The 17,557-nt window shown below is 38.2% G+C and overlaps 2 protein-coding genes across 10 annotated transcripts in view; one reads left to right on the top strand and one right to left on the bottom strand.

Moving 5' to 3' along the window:
- The window catches only part of CAMK2D (calcium/calmodulin dependent protein kinase II delta), a 216,376-nt gene that overhangs the window by 2,077 nt on the left and 196,742 nt on the right, over positions 1-17,557 (bottom strand). The window lies entirely within an intron of this gene.
- The window catches only part of ANK2 (ankyrin 2), a 154,654-nt gene that overhangs the window by 131,702 nt on the left and 5,395 nt on the right, over positions 1-17,557 (top strand). Inside the window, 10 exon segments of the mRNA XM_031553101.1 lie at positions 188-1,584; positions 1,587-2,169; positions 7,284-7,358; positions 8,653-8,784; positions 9,277-9,423; positions 10,745-11,024; positions 12,851-13,115; positions 14,562-14,654; positions 15,109-15,192; positions 16,794-16,958. Of these exon segments, the coding sequence (XP_031408961.1) occupies positions 188-1,584; positions 1,587-2,169; positions 7,284-7,358; positions 8,653-8,784; positions 9,277-9,423; positions 10,745-11,024; positions 12,851-13,115; positions 14,562-14,654; positions 15,109-15,192; positions 16,794-16,958 (3,221 nt within the window).

Raw genomic sequence — 17,557 nt, 5'->3', positions numbered from 1 at the left:
TCCTGCCCTCCTGTTAGCTTTGCTTTGCTCTTGTACCCTCAAATCTTGTGGATCCACCATTCCTGGCCCATTTTGTAGATCTTCCTACCACTGCAACCAAAGACTGTCATTTTTAGTCCTGATTACGTTTTCCAATCTCTATTTTTGATTTCCATTTTACTTTCAATGTTTTTCATTCGCATCAAAGATGATGAAACAGAATCTACAGAAACATCTATCCTGAAAAGCCATCTGGTTAATGAAGTCCCTGTACTAGCCAGTCCAGACTTACTGTCTGAAGTTTCTGAGATGAAACAAGATTTGATCAAAATGACTGCCATCTTGACAACTGACCCTTCTGATAAGTCAGGCTCTATTAAAGTGAAAGATCTTGGAAAAGCCACTGAAGAGGAGCCAGGAGAGCCATTTGAAATAGTTGAAAGAGTGAAAGAAGACTTAGAAAAAGTGAATGAAATTCTTAGAGGTGGATCATATACTAGAGAAGAACATGCTTTGCAGAAGTCTCTTTCCAGACAAGAATTTGTAGAAGAAGAATGGGTCATTGTCAGTGATGAAGAAATTGAAGAGGCCAGAAGAAATGCTCCTGTAGAAGTCACTGAACCTATCTGTGTAGAAGTTAGAATAGACAAAGAGACAACAGAGATGGAAAAGAAAGATATGACAGGAATGGTAGATTACCTTACTGAGGATTTAAACAAATACGTTTCTCTTCATGAGGTACAGCCACAAGCTTTACAAGAAGACATGGTAGAAGAGAGATTTGAAGCAGTAGTAATAAGCAGGGATTCTGAAAAAGAAGGACAAGAGTCTCCAACAACAGAAACACTAAGTCCACAAGAACAACATAAGCCAGCCTTAGAAATTAAAAAGCCAGTTAGAACAAAGTTAAGAGACAAGCACAAACAAAAAGAAGGCAAGATGCACAGTAGTGAGCAACAACCAGGACTAATGAAGATCAGTTCAGATGAGTCTGCAAAGGAGGAACATGGCTTAACACCAGCAGCTGCTCCTGAGGCTAAAGCTGTATCCCCTGTCATAGAGGAAACTCCTATTGGCTCAATAAAAGATAAGGTTAAAGCTCTTCAGAAACGAGTGGAAGATGAACAAAAAATACGCTCTAAACTACCTGTCAGAATTCAAACAAGAGAAGGCACTGCTGAAAAGGCTTCTAAAAAACCAGTACCGGTCAAAAAAACAGTTGCACACAAAGCACAGCCTCCTGTTTCACCTTCTTCTAAGACAGAAAGACTTGAAGAGACCATGTCAGTTCGTGAGCTGATGAAAGCCTTCCAGTCAGGTCAAGACCCATCCAAGAATGTGTCTGGACTGTTTGAGCACAAGTCTGTCAAACAAAAGCAACAACTCCCTGAGAAGGAAACAACACGGAGAAAAACAATTTCTTCACAAAGTGAAACAAAGCGAGTATCAAGCCACAAGACAGACAAACAGAAGGACAAGCAAAGCACAGTCTTAAAATCAGAGAAAGAGCCACAGCCAAAGAAAGGAAGAATGCAAGTATCCACTGTTGATACTATCAAGAAAACTGTAAGCAAAGACCAAGTAAAACAGCAGAGCAGCAAAAAACAACAGCAGAACCTCCCCCTCCAGTATTTGCTGATGAAAATACCAAAGATTCAGCAGTTATAAAGGGCAAGACTTCTGATGACCAAGGCGATACAGACTTTCAGATCAGCCCTGACAGGAAAACCTCAACAGATTTTTCCGATGTCATTAAAGAAGAACTTGAGGATAATGACAAATACCAACAATTCCGACATCTTTCAGTGACAGAGGAAGGCGAGCTTAACTTGGAGCAAGTACTGACCAGTCCCTTCAATGTTGCTTTCCCTGCTGAGTATGTAAAAGATGGATTCCTTCCTGCTCTTTCTCTGCAAAGTGCTGCTTTTGATGGGAGCTCAGAGAGCCTTAAGCACGAAGGTGTGGCTGATTCTCCAGGTAGCCTGCTTGATGGAACTCCTCAGATCAGTTCTGAGGAAAGTTATAAACATGAGGGTCTGGCAGAAACTCCAGAAACAAGCCCTGAAAGCCTTTCTTTCTCACCAAAGAAAACTGATGGGCAAATTGAAGAAGCTAAAGGAACAGCTAGAGTACACACAACAGCAGAAACATGTTCTCCGAAGGAACTCTCACCAAAGGGAAATGAAAAAGGTATTACTGAAAAACAGCTAGATGCTGTTGCTGAGACTAGTAAGTCTCATTCTGACCATGTATCAGAAGAGCTTGTACCTACAGCCTCTGAAGAAGAGGCTGATAAACTTAAAGAAAGTAGCTCAGCTTCCATTATGAAAGATATTATCAGGGATAAAGAATCCAGAACCACTCCACATTTAACTAATTCTTCTGAAACACATGACACTGCTTTAGAGAAAGAGAAAGATATAACCTGTGAACACCGTGTTGTGGTTAGAAGCCCCCAGAAATTGGAACTTTCACTTGCTAGCCATGATAGTGAATGCTTTAGCCCAGTTGCAGATGACTCTTTGGCTGTAAGTCATAAAGACTCACTGGAAGCAAGCCCCGTGCTAGAAGATAACTCATCACATAAAACGCCTGATTCTTTGGAGCCCAGTCCTATGAAAGAATCTCCTTGCCGTGATTCCCTTGAAAGTAGTCCTGTAGAACAAAAAGTGAAAGCTGGTATTTTGGGGCAGGGTCCTCTTCAGTCTATTCTTGGCAAAGGAGAAACTTGCCCAGAGCTGGCAACAGTACGTTCCAGGATTCTCCGTGACCCTGAGGGAAGTGCTGACGATGACAGTCTAGAACAAACATCTCTCATGGAGAGTTCAGGGAAAAGTCCTCTTTCACCTGAAACTCCCAGTTCTGAAGAAATTAGCTATGAAATCACACCTAAAACAGCAGACTCACAGGCACTGTCAAATATATCAAAGTCAGCCGTGATCCCTGAAGTCAGTGAAGAACCAGAGGATGAATCAGAAAGTGAACCAAAGAAGAGATTTACCCCTGAAGAGGAGATGTTTAAAATGGTGACAAAAATCAAAACATTTGATGAATTAGAGCAAGAAGCAAAGCAGAAGCGAGATTACAAAAGGGATTGTAAGCGAGATGAATATTCTCTAATTGCTCACTCAGAAGTTGCATGTGAAACTGAAGAATCAAAGTCAAAAACCGTAGAAGAAAAAGATATACCCACAGTGGTGATGTCTTCAGCTGAATCTAGAAAAAGTTCTTCCTCTTCAGAAAGTGAGCCAGAATTGACCCAGCTTAAAAAAGAAGCTGATTCAGGTCTCTTAATGGAACCTGTAATCCGAGTGCAACCACCTTCACCATTACCATCTAGTATAGACTCCAGTTCTAGCCCTGAAGAAGCAGGTTTTCAACCCATTAATTCAAAACAGTGTTCTTCCAGGATAGATGCAGAACAGGACAAACCAACAGAAGACGACAAAAACGAACCATATATCCTTGGAGGCAGCTGTAAGGCTTCCACGAGAAAATCGGGCATTTGTCATTCAGACGGTTGTGTATCAGCAGAAACTGATGAATCAAAATGTGATAGTACAGATGACAGTGAGATGGTTAGTCCTAGTGCCCCAGTGACAAAATGTGAGGGTACTCTGTGTCATTCCGTTGGTGACTGTTCTCAGAAAGAAGTTCACATCGAGTCTTTGATGCTACATCAAGATGATACCAATGAAAATGGTATCAAAAGCACTGTTCTTTTAACACACACAACTCTCACTACTAAAGGAGCGGTGACTGAGAAAGTAGATGATGGTTCTTGTGGACACAGTACCACTGAATTCTCTGTACCACAAGACGCCAAACTGACTGAAGATGATCTCATTGAACATTCTGATTTTGCAAAAGTAGATGCAGATTTTGAAACACCTCAGAGAGATATTTGTGCTGAGGAACCCTTGTCAGGGTATTCATCCCTTACCACTGAAACAGTGGAACTTGAAGGTTGTGTAGTGGATGCTGCTGAAAGTAGAGCTCCTCATATAGTAAGCCCTTATGAAAATGTGTCTTCTGAACATTTTTTTACTGATGGTGGTGAAAGTAAGGTAGGAACTGGTCAAAGCCTGCTATCTAGCGAAGACTATTCTGTTGAAGAAACAAAAGATAAGACTGGTGAAGCTTTGCTTAGCAGAGTCACAGATAGTGAGTATCAATGTTCAGAGGAAGTGCATCTGGAAACAGAACTTAAAACAGAGGACATATTTCAGAAAATCTCACCAGGGTCTTCAGCATCAGATTCCACAAAGTTAGCCGAATCTGCTCTTACGGAGATAAGAGATGAAACAGAGAAATTGATCAGTCAAGTTGTTATTACCAAGACTGATGTAGATTCTGACACATGGAGTGACATACGTGAAGATGATGAAGCTTTTGAAGCTCGGGTAAAAGAAGAGGAACAAAAGATATTTGGGTTGATGGTAGACAGGCGATCACAAGGCACAACACCTGATACAACACCAGCCAGAACACCCACTGAAGAAGGGACACCACTTAGTGAACAAAATCCTTTCCTTTTTCAGGAAGGAAAGTTGTTCGAAATGACTAGAAGTGGAGCTATTGACATGACCAAAAGAAACTATCCAGATGAAAGTTTTCATTTCTTCCAAATGGGGCAGCAGCCTCAGGAAGAAGTTTCTTTATGTGAGGAAATTAAAGAAGCAGCAGAGGCAGAATCTTCTAAGCCGGAGAGCCCACCAGATCCATTTTCACTTTCAGAATCAGAGGACCTGGATATACAAGGAAAAGATACACTGAATCGTTCACCCTCACCATCTGAGCCTTGTGATAAATCAGAAGAAATGACTGGTGAAGGCGTCAGCGTAGGCACTGCAAAAGCAGAGCTTAAATCCAGAATACCAATTAAAATGGGTATTTCAGCTTCTTCAAAATCACCAAAGAAAGAAACTGCTGCCTCTGAAGCTGAATCCCTCTTCATAGTGGAGACTGACATAGTTGATAGCAGTCAGGTGCCTTTCCCCATCTCTCCTGAGCAGTCTGTGGGAGAAGATGAGTTAGAATTTTCCAAAGTCACTAGATTTGTTTGTTCTGAAAAGAATGATGAGTCCCCAGACTCTTCACCAGAGGAACAGAGATCTGTGATAGAAATCCCTACTGCTTTAATGGAGAGAGTGCCTTCTTGTGAAAGCAAATCCAAAATCCCTGTAAGAACAGCTGCTGCTGCATCACAATCATTGCAACAATCAGAAAATGAGAACCTTCCCTCTGATGGCTTCCTAGATAGTCTGCAGTGTGAAGGAAAAGATGACCAAGCAAAACCAAAGTCTAAAATTCCTGTCAAATCAGCTTTCCAAAGAGCTGAACAACAATACACATCCGCAGACACATCTGTCCACAAGCTAGAGTCATCCAAAGCTCTCAACATGACAAGCAAACTACCTACAAAACAAGATAGCCGAAGTAAATCTGAATCTGATGCAAGTATTCCCATGGACCCAAAGACCAAACGTTCAATAAAAGCTAGGAGTTATGCAGAGGCAGAAGCAGAGACCTGGGAGAGGGAGAGAGAGTTAAAGGTTGAGCTAGACTCAGATGAGGCAACAACAGCAAGACCCAAGGTATTTTCATCACGAGTGCCAGTTAAAAGCAGGAGCACTACAGCCTCCCACAGTGCTTTTAGTCCTACAAAAGAAAGTAAGGAACATTTTTTTGACCTGTATAAAAACTCCATAGAATTCTTTGAAGAAATTAGTGATGAAGCTTCTAAGTTAGTGGAAAGACTTACACAATCAGAAAGAGAACAAGAATTAGTTTCAGATGATGAAAGCAGTAGTGCCCTAGAAGTTTCAGTTATTGAAAACGTGCCATCCATTGAGACTCAGCAGTCAGTTCCTGAAGACATCTTTGACACCAGACCTATTTGGGATGAGTCTGTAGAGACTCAGATTGAACGTATACCTGATGACAATATCCATGACCATGCTGAAGGTATTTGCCAACGACTGGGATTCCCTGTGCGACGCATGTCATAAATTAAAACCTTTTGTTTTTTTTTGTTTTCTTTGGTGTGTGTGTATCTGTAAGTTTGTATAAATGTGTGTAAAGTATGCGGCATTTTCTTTTAAGCTTTTGATGATTAGTTGTGTTTGTGGTTTTGTTTGTTTGTTTGTTTTTAGCCCTATAAGCTGTGTTTGTTATTTTGTGTTGTCTGTATTCTCTTATTTGTGAAATAATCTCAAGATTGCAAGTCATGAATGCTTACGGGAAGTGTTATTTTAATAAATAAAAACACTTCAAAAGACACATATTTTCCATTAAACCAGTCCTTCAGGTCACGTACACTTTGACTTTTGGCTTTCCCTGGCCCTATTCTAACCAATTGTTATTAATAATGAAAAGGAGGGCATTGATTGAAACCAGGATGGCAAATCCATTTTCTTTTGAATTTTTACTCAAACAAACCTAGGGAAAGTTAGAATAATCAAGATTTTCTTGTTCTATTTTTGATCCTGTGAAATTCTGTGTGTCATTAATAATTTTAGTACAAGTTGTAAGGTATTTCGTTTTTACTTGTACTGCCGTTGGGTAGCTGTGATAGGAATCCAGTAGCTAAAATGAAAAAATGGATTTTTCATTAACTTTAAGTCCTTTTCTGAATGCAGTATTTTGAAATCCATGTGTGTGTTCAGGGAAAATCAAAACTCAAATTCTGGCATCCTCAAATTAGCTTTGAGGATGGGAGAAACAGTCAAGTGTCACTGTTACTGGTGAATAAGTATCTGATTTTTCCTTGCCTTCATTTTAAGTATTTGTATCACTCTCTACTTGAAAGAGTCAAAGACATTTAAGTAAGTAAGTAATTTACAAACACAAACCTAGTATGAAATGTCAAATGGACGCTTCGAACAGATTTTTCCCTACCACAGAAAGAAGCACAATTAGAAGCACCAGTCCAGATGAATTTTTCAGCCTTGGCATTTACTAAGGAGGTGTGGAATATTATGGCTCTTGACTTAGTTAAAGTCTTAAGTCTTAGAATAAAATGCTTGGATAAGAGTAGGAACAGTAGGTATTTCAATCCTAATTTTTTACATGAAAGTCTGATTTTTAAATAAAAAATTTCTAGATAGTTCTATACTTTTGGAAAAGTCATGCAAGAAGGCTGGAGATTTATAGACCTTACTTTAACTACTAAATTGTAGCAGCCCATTCACATTTAGATTAGACCAGTCAGAAAAAAAGTTTCCCTCCTTGGGCTTATCACCTATAAGAAATGCTTTTTAATTTGTAAAAGACAACTTGTGGCTATTCTCTTTGAACTTTAGATCAACAGGATGATCGTGAACGGACTGAGGAAAGACTGGCTCACATTGCTGATCACCTTGGATTCAGTTGGACAGGTAAAATACATGATCTATTCTAGAGAGAAACAAGGCAAGCATTCTTCAGTATTTTCATTTTTCTTTCAGATGATTATCTAAAGCCATTCCATAGAAATATTTCAGTAACTTATAGGAACTAGACGGTCTGTCTAGTGGTTACCAAAATTCCTCCAGCTTATTAAGTAAGATGTTGTAAGATGCAGAGCTAAGGACTCTGCTTGTTGTGGCATCTCCAGAGGAAAAACTGTTAGGATGAGAAAAGTGACAAAGAATTGTCAGATGTTACTCTTCACTTTCTTGCAAAGTGTAATGGCTCTAAAGGATAAAGCGGCTGAAAGATAAATGAATAGACATCAGCTGCGTTCTGGAAATCATGAGGCAGAAGGCCAGTACAGGGAAAAGTTACGTTAACTTATTTTCTGTGGAAATATGCTGAGGGAAAAGGGATGTGTTTGTAAGTCACTTTAAGATAGTGTATTAATACCACTGGAGAAAAGTGAGATAACAGAGGATGAACTGTAGCTCTCTATCACTGAAAATTGGTCCAGAATGTTCACAAAGAAAGACTTGTCTAGAAATCTCCATGCTGTGTTAAACTGTGCAATCTTACAAAATACTTTTAAAGACTACACAGTTCTGAAAACAAAACTAGGAAAAAAGGTATGTTCATCAAAATAGATGTTAGTGATTCATAGGATTTTTGAAGGGACAGAGTAATATACCTGCATAAATATTCCTGTTTTTGAGATATGATGAAGATTGATTATGGTAAAATTGACTGTGTCAAATGTTCCTTTGGGGCTACAAGAGGGGTGACGAGACTGGGCTGCTGTCTGAGCCTGTGCTTAGTCAGAAGGATACTATTTTATTTTTCCTCTGATGAAATAAGTCCAAGGGAGGAGCATGATCATGTCTTAATCTAGCCCTAAAAAATGCCACTACTTAAAATGAATTATTTCACTAGATTTTGGTAAAAATTTCCAAAACATTAAACGTTTCAGGGGACATGAAACTGGTAAGCATAGTGCTGTGTTATGGTTTGGCCTGTAGTGTTGTGAGAACTCTGAGAACTCAGAATGGTACACACAAAAAAGAAAAACTCCCACAGACCCATAACTTCTAAGCATAATACATTATCTTTGTCTTGAACATCTTGTTTAACATTCTCTCTAAACTTAACGCAAAGTACGTAGAAGTAAAGAGAAATTAGTTTCAGAAAAGTTTGTAATCAACTTTGTTGCTGACAACTGTAAAATAGATGTAAAGTGGGAAAAATAAAATACATCTTCACAGAAAAGGATTTCTTTTTCAGAGTTAGCAAGAGAACTGGATTTCACAGAAGAGCAAATTCACCAAATCAGGATTGAAAATCCTAATTCGCTTCAAGACCAGAGCCATGCACTCCTCAAATATTGGCTTGAAAGGGATGGGAAACACGCAACAGGTTCATTATCAGTTATTGTACATATCTACTGTCTCTGCTGTGCAAGGTGACCTATGTGTGCTGTGAATCAGAAAGGGAAAATATGGGTAAAATTTAGGCACAGAAAGAAGGGCTGCAGATTAGGCTTTTTTCTTTTTTATAAAGTTTATCTGTTTAACATGGTGTGTCATAAGATTCTCAGTTAGAAAAAATGGTTTAATTCTGTTTATTTGGAAAACAAGATAGAACCTCTTCCAGCAAAGTAAGAGTAGAAAAACACTGAGTCTTCTTTTTCCCTAAACAGAAAAAAATATTTAGGGGAACTAAACTACTTTGAAAGAAGAAACAAGATTACTGGTAATGTTTGTATGCAGCTTGTCAGTAAAACTTAGATTTTTACATAAAAATTTTTCTAAGTTGGTACCCTACATACATACTTCAAATGGAAAATAGAAGGGAGAGAGCCCTGTGAGATTCTTAACTCAGCTATATGATGTCATTCTAATCCCACAGATACAAGTCTTACTCAGTGTCTTACAAAAATCAACCGAATGGATATTGTTCACCTAATGGAGACCAGTGGCATTGACTCTATGCAGGTCCACGGCACTCGCACATATGCAGAAATTGAACAAACAATAGGATTGGACCATAGTGAAGGTAAACATATCCTGATACAGTCACAGGCTGCCCAGGTTATGATCCTGTTCTGAGATGTCAGACTAGAATAATCTGTTAACTGCTGTGACTGAGCACTAGAATCTAATTTTGAAATCACAGTGCATGTGAATGGAAGCATGACATCACACAGGTCACTATTTCACTAGGTATAAAATCTCTGCATCAGCTGATTCTTATAAGGAAAATAAGAGAATATCGTCAGAAAGTACTGCAAATACTTGGGTCCAGTTTATATTTTTGTTTATACAATTGCTCTCTTAGAAGTTAAGAAGGTTGCATTAATCTTGGTGAAATCTTTGTAATAAGGAGATATCCAGGATATTGTTTGTAATGCTGCTACGATGCTGTTGGAATACTTGAGTTTACAAGTCCTATTTAAACACTAAAGAAATATCTTAAAATTGTACGAAGTAAAATCCTCTGTTTTCAACTGATACTTTTACACCCTTAACTTAGTATTAAACCAGTAGCTCAGAAAAGTATTAGCTGTAGACATTCCATCTTTATGTAGATGATGTAGGAATAGGTCATATTTGCTGTATTTAGCATTCAACTGTAACAGCTAGTTAGTTTAAAAATGTTAACCTCCATGCCTTCTTAAATTCAGTACAAATAGCTATGCTTTCCACCAAGCTATTCTTTGGACTTTAGTTCCCAGTGAACGTGGCTAGTGAAGAAAAACAAGAGCTCAGACATTAACAAACGAGAGCATGTCAGTTGTCTGCTGGATACAAACGAACATGTTATTTTACTACTTCTACAGGATTAGAGAATGTTTTTTTTTTTTTAATTTTAAATGTGCTTTGAAACATTTGTTTAGCTAATCCTCACACCTCGCACCATATCCAATTTTTCCCCCTCAGACTTGCAAAGTAATTAATTTTGCAGCTATACAAGCTAAGGACTTCTGTAAGCTTTTTTGTTTGTTTGTTTGTTTTCCTGTAAACAGCTATATGAAGGACAGGTAAAAAAAAGGTCACTAAAACCTCTTTCACTCTTTGGGAGAAAAAACTATTGCAAATCTCCCACACTTCGAAGTGCCTGAGATTAAATGGTGTAGATAAACTTCTGTGCAGATTCTATTTTGCCTGTTACTGTCAAGATTCAGTATTGGGTAATTCTAATGGTAATCCAGTGATCCTTCTCCTGCTTAGAGAGGTTATACCCTCTGCCACTCAAGACTTCTAAAATCTTCAGGTCATTTCATTGTTTTGGGGATTTTAAATGCACATGGAGAATTAGAATGACTTTCTGTACTCTAAAGAGACTTGTAATGACATTTCTCATTTCTTTTTTAAAGGGTTTTCTGTACTGCAAGAAGAACTGTACAGTTCAAGACATAAGCCAGAAGAGAGGCACAGAATGTCTAAAGACAGTGACCCAATGGAACACCCTCCCATCGTTTCTGAGGAAGATGTATCTGTCAGTTATTCTCCTTTTCAGGACAGTACTCCTAGGAGTGAGGCAGAGCTTTCAATGGCTGAGCTCCTAAGGCAAACACACAAAGAACAAGTGGAAGCTGAATTCTCAGGGAAACCCCACAATGTGGTAGAAACAACATCTTCACACCATGAATATTTGTAAGTGTTGAAAGATGACAGTGAATCTTGTGTAGAATACATTCTCTCTTCTCTGTGTGATATGAAGATTTTAACATTTGGATTCAGTAGAATTTTCCTTCAGTTTTGCTCACAAGTTCAGTAGTTTCTTCTAGAAGTTTCCATTTTTGATCCATGTGAAGGAAGCTGTAAGGACTGGGAGAGAAAATTGGTCCTTTGCATTGACCATGAAGAAATAAGCTAGTTCAATGCATTGAAAGAAGACAGTTACTTTAAACTTTTTTCCCTAACAAAGAGTGTATTTTTTATGTTAGACAGCAGGTAAATAATATGAGAGAATCCTTTCTTCAACTTCAGGATGTTGTTTTTGAGTTTAGGCAAAAATTTAGCTAACTTGATCATTACTTAAAAAACTCCTAATTACATAATAACAACTAGATTAAAAGCCAATCTGCAAATCTCAGATGGCTAAAGGAACAGAAGGAGGGCTTTACATGGACAAGGCAAAAGTACTTAAAGGAACAACACATAATAGACTTAGATGACCCGTGTGACATAGCTTTCAATCCTGAATCAGCTTTGTCAGGGAAGTTGGTTTCATTTGAAAAGGAACCTGAAAAAGTTTCTTTCTTCCCACTGTCACTAATCTTGTGTTCACAGTGATAACACTACAAGGTTGACTCAGGTGTTCATGGGCTAGCAAAATGAAAGATTTCCTTCTATGTGATTTTCCTGAGAGCAGTTAGCTTTGATATGGATAGCAGCTATCACAGATCGTAGAAAAGCTGGAGAAGGCTTCACTGCAAATACTAACAGCTGATATAAATATTATTTGTATATTTTGTATATTTATTTGTATTTCTGTGCATTCAGAACAAGAATTCCTTAAAGCTACTCTTATTTCCAAAGATAAAATATTTTGAGACAATATTACCGACACTAAAATGAAAGTAGCAATGACAGGAAAATTTCTAAACTTCATGTCTACTTTAAATTAGAAGAAAAAAATGGGCTAGATGTAAACAGCTTATAAGGAACAGCTTTTTAAGTAGAGAAAGCGTTTGTTAGAAAAAGTATTCTGTATTTAGCCCAATAAATGGGGGAAAAAGACTGGATCGATACTGTTTAACTTGTACTACAATGAAATATTTTCTTTCTTCAGAACACACATTTTTGGAGAGCAGCAGTTGAGGGGGTTACAATAGATTGTTGAAGCCCATCTTATACCAGGAAAAAAACAACACATAACACATCCAAGTTATTCTGTCACTGCTACTATTACTGTTATCTAGTCATGATTTATGGTTATGGAAAAGGGAATCTGGACTAAGATATAACAATTTCCTCAGTTAAGGGAAAAGCAAAGTTCTAGAGCTACATGCTTTCTAAGAAGTTTAAAAAACTGAAGATGTAATTTTGCAGGTTTGCTATTTTTCAGGCTGTAATTCCACCACTTTTGATATTTTTTCTTTTAGCAGTATACATGAAAAGAGAGAAGTCAGCCTCAAAAGATGATTCTAGGCAGTGAAACAGTTAATACTTGCACAGACTGCATAAATTAAAAGTGGGGTCACCCTGGCAGCAGAGTTGGACAAAGATTTTGTGATAAAGCTCAATTAGATCAGTTAAATTAATATCTGAAGACACAATTCACCTACATGAAGCAGAAAATTACTGCATGTACATTATGTTTTAATATATGCATCTGTACTTACTGCCAAGGAATATCTGTTATTTCTAGTCTTTACTAGATGGCATAACAGTATTTAATCAGTGCATAGATGTTCATTTATGGAAGCTGGAAAGGGCTGCATTGCAGTTATTTTCCTCGAACCTTTAATTCGCAGTGTCACAACTCCTGGAAGAGAGCAGGCAGCAGCAAGTGATACATCTGCACACTTCAGTGCAACAAAGGAAGAGAGAGAAAAAACATCCCCACAACCCTCATCATCTGCTCAGAGAGGTGGTTCTCCCATCATCCAAGAGCCTGAAGAGCTCCATCTCCATCAGGATGACCTCTCTCCAAGGAGAACTAGTCTAGTGATAGTGGAGTCAATTGATGAACAACCAGAAAAGCTTGGAAGTGGCTATGAGGAGGAATCTTTAGAAAAGGTAAATAACAACTTTTCCTCAATTGACACAGAAGCACAAGTTTTATGTCTGGTTCATTCCATAAGACGGGAATATTTACTAACAGTTACAGACAGCCTGATTAATCTGTCTGCCACTGAGCTGTTTCTCTTTCTTCTCTGGTTATGAGAGCACTTTAAATCATTTGTATAGAGATTTGGAAACAAAAGCAAAACCAAAATCCTGAAATCTGAACTGTGATTCAGATTTTGTTTCCCCTGCCTGTCCTTTGGTCTGTGGCGTTTAGGCCCCACGCATGTGAGAAAGAATTACATAGTGCTTGTAAGACATGCAGACACAAACCACGTAGAAGTTAAAGCTGAAAAATTTATGTAATGAGATAAAGTTACATTAAAAGTTTAAGAAAGACAAGAGCATTGTGAAGAAAGTCATTAAAAGTATTGTAAACTTAGTGAGATGGAAAAAGAATATGACAGCAGGGTGTGCATTAGAGAAGACTAAAGATGTACTGGAAGAAAAGACCTTGCTGTTTATGTAGTTATGTAGCATACGAGCAGTAAAGAGAAAGAGACAAAGGATGGAAGAGAAAAACAAGAAGTATCTGATGTAGGTCTGTCTGTGGCAGAAGAGGGAACATTCTTGCATATTTTGTTAGGAAAAGTCCAGAGGGAATAAAGGACAGCAGCTGCATGGCTTTTAGTGGAGAAATTATATTATTTGGCAGCTTCAGGTTTCTGCAGAAAAGGCTGACCTCAACTATGACATACTACTTATTCACTATAGTAATCTCCACCTCCCCCAAATCTACATTGCCTCTTGCACCTTCTTATTTATTCTCTCACTTATGCTTTTTATCTTTTATGCTTCCCGACTATTTCTTTTCAGCTTCTCTTTCTCTTTCGATCTCTTGATTTAAATTTTGAATTCTTTCTTGTGCAGGACACTTGCAACTAATTTTTCTTGGATCTCTCTGGCGCCAGAACTGTTGATATATTGTCTTATAATTAATACTGTTTAGTCTTACTGCCTATATGCTGTGCTACGCACTTCTAAGGATGAAGGATTAAGAGGTTTTCATATGATTTTCTGTGCAATACAGAATCTGTATGCAGTACATATGAATTTCCAGAGGTGGGGGTAGTAACACGGTCTAGTTCAACTCAGCCATGTCATGCAACCTATTTCAGGTTTGTCTCTGGCAACCTTAAGAGCACCAAGACTACTAAGAGCATCTTACCATTAGTACCATACCTTCTTTTCAATATGCTAATGAATAGCTAACTTATAGTTAAGTGGCAAAGCTTCCCTCCGGTTCCTGTGTAAATGTTTCATAGGTTAATTACAGTTAAGAGGCCAAAATCATAAAAGTAAAATTTTGAAAAGATGAGTTTAGATAAAAACAAGACAGAGCCTATAAATACTGCTAATGCTGCATACAACAGAGCACTGTTTCCATGCTTCCAATAGGAGTTAGCAGAGGAGTTAGGTGAGCTGGAAACCAGCTCGGATGAGGACGAGATGGTAACTACCAGAGTCGTTCGTCGCCGGGTGATTATTCAGGTACTAAGTGTGGAATGACTGCACAAGCCAATGGTGACTAAGGCCAGGGTAACACCTTTCGGAGTGAGGCTGAGACAACCACGTGGCTGTTATTGCAACTGAAGCTGGAATGCTCCTGAATAATGCATGATCGTTACATAAATCATTCTAATACCTTTTCAAGAAAACAGGATCATAGTAATACCTTTTCTAACACAACTCTAAATGCCATTAAACACTTCAGCAGGAGGACAGAGTCTTTATTCAGCCCAATCCACAACACCATCAACTAACATGTTTTTGCCTACTGTGGTACAATTTTTCTTTGCATGTTCTTAGATACTTATTTGCAGAATAACAAATCCTAATATTTCTAAATTTTTGAATTCTAACTAACTGATTTTAAAGTTGCTTTTTTGAAAAAATTACCTGCATTAAAGCACTGCTTCATGAAAGTTTGTTCTTTGTCATACAGGCCGATAGTATGCCTGAAATGCCACCAGAAACAGTCACAGAAGAACAATACACAGATGAACATGGCCACACAGTGGTAAAGAAGGTATTATCAGTTACACCCCTTGCTACCTTCTTACTGTCCTATAAAATGATGATAAATCCACATACATCCCCAAATTTCTTTTGTGAAGGTTCATCATTTTAATAAATTAAGCAAAAACCACAACAGAAGTTCTGTTCACGAGAGATTCCAAAATATGAAGATTTATTCTTATTTACTAGATCATTGTGTGTTATAGTTCATAACTTGACGTACTTTAATTTTCCACTTAAACCCATATAGACCTCAATTTATGAGAAGAAGTTTTTTTAATAAAACAAACAAACTACTGCAACAACAACAGAACCAAACAATTTTATCTAAGAGCGTAAATATACCCGTATTAATGAAACTAATGGAAGGCTAGAACCACAAGTCACCTAAACTCAGACTTTAGCCCCTTGAAATCTGTACTCAGCTGTGCCCAGAGTTTCCTAATTTTGTGTAGCTGTACATACAGTTAAACTTTTGTTGTTCTCTGTACCATAAATGATTTGTATGATGGCCTCAAGTATTTTCAGAGCTTGGTTATAAATTTAATTTTGAACAGCATGGAAATGTAATAGGAGTTTCTATCCTCCTTGCTTACCTAACAGTTCAGTGCTTAGACAATTGGTCTAGGACATGGCAAACTTCTCTACTGTCTCCCAATAAAATATCATAGACACTCAGCTGGATAGTATCCCTCTAGAAGCTGTTGGAAATAATTTTGAAATAAAATGACCTGCCACACTCCCTCTTCCCTCAGACAAATATTTCCAGGCTTGGGTGAGTATACTTTGACTTTATTCTTTTGGCTGCATCTGGCTGAGCCTGGGCAAGTATTACCTTCACCTCTTACACAAACAATCTGATAGATCTTCACTTCAAATAAGCTGTTGGACAGCTTAATGTTGTAACTGCTTAATGCCATCTCGTCAAAAGGGGTGGGGAAAATATATGAGAATGTCCAGTAAAAGATGCATAGCTGCCCTCCTGAGAGATTTATCTCATCTTCAACCCTGTAATTCTTTTCTGCTCCTCTTTGCTTGGCTTGACAACACCTAGAAAACTTAAGCATCAGATTAGGTCACTTCAGCAGGTTAATTCTAGCTCACTAGTGCTGAGCAGAAGATAGTACTAGCATTGAATTATCACTGTAATGACCAAGTCACTGTACAGTTCTTGATACAGTACTTGATAGCTAAGCTCTTAGTTAGAGAAGCCTTTTAATTAGTGTTTTTGAAAACACCAGCTTGAAAATGGCTTTTAGCAGTTGTGCAATTGCAAACAATGTTCTAAGACACTATACTGTTTTAGCAAGTCATTTTAATATGTGTTGTTGTTTTAACTGTATATGTATCCTCAATTCACTTGTGAAGTAAGTTTATGGAAGCTTTGCTATGCAGTAAACTAAGTAGAGCCAATGCATCAAAGTGCTGCTGTACTATAGGCGAGTATGTGAGTACGTGTGTTAAAGCCTTAAAAATGCTGAACCCCACCTATGCAAGTTTTCGTATGTAGGAAAAAATGCCTTTCAACGAAAGCATGCTATTTAGAGAATAGGAAGAAATGATCTATTACTGTTAATTCTTTTGGGACAAAGTTCTATTTCATTCCTTCAGGTCACTAGAAAGATCATCCGGCGATACATTTCTCCAGATGGCACTGAAAAAGAAGACGTCATTATGCAAGGAACACCTCAAAAACCCGTCACGGTTGAGGAAGGAGATGGCTATTCCAAAGTTGTAAAACGAGTTGTGCTGAAGAGCGACAGTGAACAGTCAGAGGTGAGATCTACTTTGCTTATTGTTGTACAAAAGTGCAGTAAGCCTTCTAAGAGCATACTTTGTATCATTGAATCATTTGCATTAGAAGAGTCTTTTAAAGATCATCTAGTCCAACTGCCCTATAATGAACAGGGACACCTACAGCTCCATCAGGTGCTCAGAAGCCCCTCCAGCCTGACCTTGAATGTCTCCAGGAATGGGGCACCCATCATCCTTATGAGCAACCTGTACCACTGCCTCACCACCCTCACTGTAAAACATTCCTTCCTTATATCTAAACCTTCCCTCTTTTAATTTGAAGCCATTTCAATTTGTCCTTCTACAGCAGATTCCGTTAAAGAGTCTGTCCCTTTCTTTCTTACAGCTCCTTAAGATACTGAAAGGCTGCTCTCAGGTCTCCCCAGAGCTGCTTACTTCTCCAAGCTGAACAGCCCCAGGTCTCAGCCTGTCCTAGTAATGGAGTTGTTCCATCACTGTGATCATTTTTGTGGCTCTCCTCTGGACACAGGTTCAGAGCTACGTTTTAATTGTGGCGAGAACATTCAGTTCTAGATGATTTTTTGAAAAGTTCTCTTGCAGATGGAAATGCCTCCAAAAAA

This window comes from Meleagris gallopavo, chromosome 4 (genome assembly GCF_000146605.3).
Source record: "Meleagris gallopavo isolate NT-WF06-2002-E0010 breed Aviagen turkey brand Nicholas breeding stock chromosome 4, Turkey_5.1, whole genome shotgun sequence".
NCBI classification, from domain to species: domain Eukaryota; kingdom Metazoa; phylum Chordata; class Aves; order Galliformes; family Phasianidae; genus Meleagris; species Meleagris gallopavo.
This window is presented reverse-complemented; position numbering and strand designations above follow the sequence as displayed.